General features: G+C 44.7%; 1 protein-coding gene across 1 annotated transcript; it reads left to right on the forward strand.

Annotated features, from left to right (window-relative positions):
* The first annotated feature begins 1737 nt into the window (after positions 1 to 1737).
* Positions 1738 to 3850, forward strand: LOC119334382. The gene is made up of 2 exons (XM_037606962.1): positions 1738 to 1919; positions 2959 to 3850. Exons 1-2 carry the CDS (start codon positions 1739 to 1741, stop codon positions 3624 to 3626), a joined length of 849 nt encoding a protein of 282 aa, XP_037462859.1. The 5' UTR covers position 1738; the 3' UTR covers positions 3627 to 3850.
* The last annotated feature ends 906 nt before the right edge of the window (positions 3851 to 4756 follow it).

Raw genomic sequence — 4756 nt, forward strand, 5'->3', positions numbered from 1 at the left:
CAGTCACAATGTGTAGATGATATAACCCAGCCAACGTACAGAATAGTGATGAGAAAGTAAAATCTTGCTTCCCATAGTGGAGATTTCTAACTCGCGAGCTTTAGTGGTCTCTCTGCTTGATTTTTAAAAAATCACTTTTTCAAGTTTTTAGAAATGTGGAAAAAAATCTTGCATGCTGTCACCGACGTATCCCACAAACACGCAAAATGTCAATTTGAAGTACTTTATATTCGAAGCTACACAAAAATGACAGACGTGTGGATTTGAATATACACACTTTCAAGTCTTCAAAATATACAAATCTTGTCTTCTTAGAATTTCATATTTGTAGCATGCATCATTGAATCCATCCACAGAGTTTTTTGAAAACTTGTACAATGTGTTTCCTATTTTTTTACAACGGGGTCACTACTATAGAGCTCAGGAGTCAAATAGCTTTTCGACCTTCCCATCTCCTTATCGCACCCACCTTCTCCATTGCTTAAAAAGAAAAGAAAAACTTATTTGCTTCTTACCTCCTCCTCAAGTAAGCTCCCGAACTGGGCCTTCGTCCAGAGCCCGCAATCCACGGCCCCTTCGCTTCACATCTAACCCCGAGCCCCAACACTGCACCGCTTTCTCCTTCCGCTTGCTTCGCGTCGCGGAGCCGCGGAGGAAGGAAGACCCACGGGCGCGGCGCGACTCCTGCCGCCAGCGAGCATCGGCGGCGGCTGCTGCGTCGGAGATCAGTCCCGTACCGCTCGTGCTCTTCCCCCGCTTCCCCCTCCCTCCCTCCTCGCTGGCTAACATCTCGGGCGCGCGCAGGTAGGCAGGCAGCCGCGGATGCACCCATTCCGTCCTCCGCTCCGGCGACGTTGAAGAGGTCGACGACGTGCGCTTCGCTCACCACCCGCTCCTCCTCCGCCGCCCCGCCCGCGTGGGTAAGTGCATCGTCCTCTCCTCCCCCTCTCGCCCCCTCCCTCGGCCGCGACGCGCGTGCGCCCGCCAACCGGAGCGCGGCTGGCAGATGGATGACCGATTTTGGGTCCGTTTTCCATGGATTACGGTTCGGTTAGATGAATCGATGCTTTTTACATGTTGAATGAGCGATTGCTGCTGGATATGGCCCTGGATCCTGCCTCTGTCTGTCTCGCTGTATCGGTGTGTGCCTCTTGTGGTTGTTCTGCTGCAGTGCTGCTTCAGTTCCAGGCCTCCGTGCTGTCTGTAGTGTCCGCGCTAGCGTGTTAAGGTTCTGGGTCAACTCTGTCGAGTCCTTGAGGTTTGCTGCTCTGCGGTTGTGTGCCCTGTATGTGTGCTTAGTCTGAATCAAGTTAAGTTCATCTGCTCGTTTGGTATGTGTGTCACTCTGGTTTCCCCACGGCTGAACATAACTGCATTTTGCTGAACTGAAACGTGTGGTCGGCCAGGACATTGTCTACCAGCAGCGAGCTACAACTCTGTGTGTGCAATAATCCAAGCTTGCTTTTGTGGACAATGCGTTGATTGTTGAGGCCTTTGGTACCCAGTTTTTGGACAATTTCTGCTTCCTTCCATGCGGATGCCACCCGCGGCTAGCTTGTACACCTGCCGCATTTTTTCCTCAAAAAAAAGAAGTCCTAAAACCTGCCTGATGTATTGCTTGATGGAATGCCTGAATCTGTGCTCTGTTGATTATTTGCCTAACTGTTTTATCTAGTTGTTTTCATCTACTGCTGCTGTTTGTTTGAATGCTCCTTTGATGCTATATGCCAGAGAGAAGATGATGGGCGCAGCGAGGAAGATGGCGACGGTGGTCGTCTTTGGCCTGCTTATCACCACTGTCTCTGCAGGAAGAGTGAGTATGCTCTCCTCTCCAACATCCGCTGAGCATCTGGGACGCTCCTCACTTGCCTCGGCCACCACTTCCTCAAGCAGACCAAAAGAATCTACAGTTCGTATTGGTATGTCTTTCGTTTCCACCACCTTTCTGCATATGCTTAAGACATTCCATACTTTTGTACAAGCTAGGAGATTATCACAGGAGTGTCATCTCGCTGAGACCAACGAGTGCCCTGCACACCCACTGACACCCAGTATAAGCTCACTTCTCCTAACTAAACTACAGCCTCCAACTACGGCTAATTTTAATTGCGCCTAGTCAATCATGATCTGAGTAATCCGCCAGCGCTCTCGGGCTTCTGAAAGTTTTAATTGAGTTGGAATAGAACGTGCACACATGTATACACTTGGCAGGATAACATGTATAATGGTTGCACTCAACTCTATGCATATCTAACTTCAAAACAATTGTAATGGAGACTGCACACAACAGAGGTGTAGGATCCTACATTGGTGCATCACACATTATCATTCCTCCTGTTTGATATTTACAGCTGCATGTGGATGGAAATTTCTGAAGTGTTGTGAACTTGTGATATTTGGGAACTCCACTAGGACCTGAGTTTCTCATGTTAGTTTGCATTGCAGCAAGTGTGGGAATGTTAGTTGTACATTCCTGACAATGTTTGCGATGGGTGTTTAAGATTAGATCGATTTTCTCAAGAAATTTTTTGTTACATGGCATTCTATTTGTACAGCATTGGTCTAGTTCATACGGCGGCCATACCGCACATGGATGCATGTGTTTGTCGCCTTGCGTGTCTTCTGAAATCAGTTGTAGTTCATTGCTCAGTAGATTCTTCTTCACCATACTGAATTACTAACTCTGTTAAGTTATAGGCTGTGTTCGTTTCCTGAACAGATTCCTCTCGTATTTCATCTACTTGTACTAGTTTTATTTTCCTAACAACATCCTAGTATCGCAGAGCGAACGCCTGAACTGTTTTATCTCCACAATCAACTACTAGTTTTTTTATATTCAGTTGCTTCAAGAAGTCTGTTCAGACTCTTAGCTAGACCTGCCAACATTAATTCTCGTCCTTTTGATGCTATTTACAAGTGTGGATGCAAATCTTGTCACTGATTGAAATTTGCTTGCAGATTCTGTGGTTGGCTGCAGTCCAAAGGAAGTGGCAAGAGAACTGGTAATCAATTGCCGCGAGCCTGTCAACGCTCCAATGCCAATTGAGGCTTGCTGTGCGGTCGCTGTCGGCACTGTTGGAAGGCCCTCGTGCTACTGCTTGGTCAAGGAGGAGGCTGCCTTTGGGATGTCGCCGCTTTTCAACATCAGCAACATGGCGCAGCTGCTGGCCAGATGTGGCGCGTCAATCTACTTAAACAAGTCCCTCAACAACCGATGCGATCGGTCATACGATGAGAAGGAAACAGCCGAGTGCACATCGCCTCAGATGACACCCAGGACAGACAGTTGCAAGACCGCCAAGGTGTCAGGTTATGTTGCCTGGATACTGGCCGCTGTGTTGGCTGGGTTCTTGGTTTGCAAGGTATGTTGCCAACCAGCACCGGCAGCACAAGTTGTGTACATGCCAGAGATTCAGTTGGTGAGGCCTAGAGGAAACTGCAATGAAGACCAGGGACCGAGAGCATCTGACGCAGGGGCTGGAACCAGTGGTAGTGATTCATCTGCTACAAACTCTGAAGATGGTGAAGATACCGTTTCGCATACAAGTCAGGACCTCATCCTAGAAGGGAAGAGGAACCGCAACCCGAACCCGAGGTTCGTTGGAGGTCCATGGGTTAAGAAGTGAATGATAAAGGCGAAGTATGCTACTTGAAATATGCTGATGGCTTGCTGTTGACGGAGAAAATCTTGTCTTGGTACTGATTGTATGATCGATTTTGGAGTACCAGCGATACCATTTTGCTATGCACATGGTCTTAGAATATTGCTGTAGCTTAAGATTCCTCCCTTGTTGAGATAACACAGCGCCTATGCGTCATATTGCATTCAGGTGGGGATTTGTGATTCTCAGTGGCTCACGCGCTGGATAAGCTGGGATGCACTATTTTTTTTTTCCTTTTTAAGAACAGGGTTGGTGTGAGGCATGAACAGGCAAGAGCTGTAACATTGATAGTACACGTAAGATCAACTGGATCCATATTGAAATATCCTTGCTATTCGCAACTCTTATCTTCCTTCCTATTCGCCAGGTTGATCAAAACGTCAATCCTTTTTGTTGCCATGCACCAGAATCCGCAAGAAACGTAGTACAGTGCATCAGGATAATGTTATAACTTCGCAACTGTGATTAGCACATAGAAACATCATTAGCACTAGCACCCATGTTTCTGTGACTTTCTTTGCTCCAAACGTTAGTAAACACTGTGAACCAAGGAAGGATCGGCATATCAGTGTGAAAGGCAACTAATATAGGAATGCATCTTCAATTATGTCTTCTTTCCTTTTTTTACTTTATCATTCCTTTTTTTCGTTTTTCGATTATGTTATTTCTATTTTTCTTTTTTCTCTTCCTGGTTCGATAATTTTCTTTCAAATTTGTAAACTTCATTTATATTCAATGAACTTTTCTAAATTCAATGAACTTTTTTCAAATTTGATGAACCTTCTTAAAAATTTGATGAATCTTTTTCAAATTTGATGGACTTCTTTCATATTTGATGAACTTTATTCAAAAAAGTTTTCCAAATTCGATGAATTTTTTTCAAATTCAATGAATTTTTTTCAAATTGATTTTCCCAATTCAATGAACTTTTCTTCAAATCCGATGAGCTTATTTTCATATTCGATTAACTTTTTCAAATTAGTTTTCCGAATTTGATGAACTTTTTTCGAAGTTATGAAATTTTTCAAATTTGTAGTCTTTTTTTATAAATCCATGAACTTTGTTTCAATTTTGATGATTTTTTTTTCAAAATC

This window comes from Triticum dicoccoides, chromosome 7A (assembly GCF_002162155.2).
Source record: "Triticum dicoccoides isolate Atlit2015 ecotype Zavitan chromosome 7A, WEW_v2.0, whole genome shotgun sequence".
Classification (NCBI taxonomy): domain Eukaryota; kingdom Viridiplantae; phylum Streptophyta; class Magnoliopsida; order Poales; family Poaceae; genus Triticum; species Triticum dicoccoides.

Bases quoted from the DNA above. Each gene is read 5' to 3' on its own strand.
- LOC119334382 (XM_037606962.1), top strand. From the start codon at position 1,739: ATGATGGGCGCAGCGAGGAAGATGGCGACGGTGGTCGTCTTTGGCCTG. The intron at 1,920-2,958 runs GTATGTCTTTCG...ATTTGCTTGCAG, and splicing joins AGAATCTACAGTTCGTATTG to ATTCTGTGGTTGGCTGCAGT.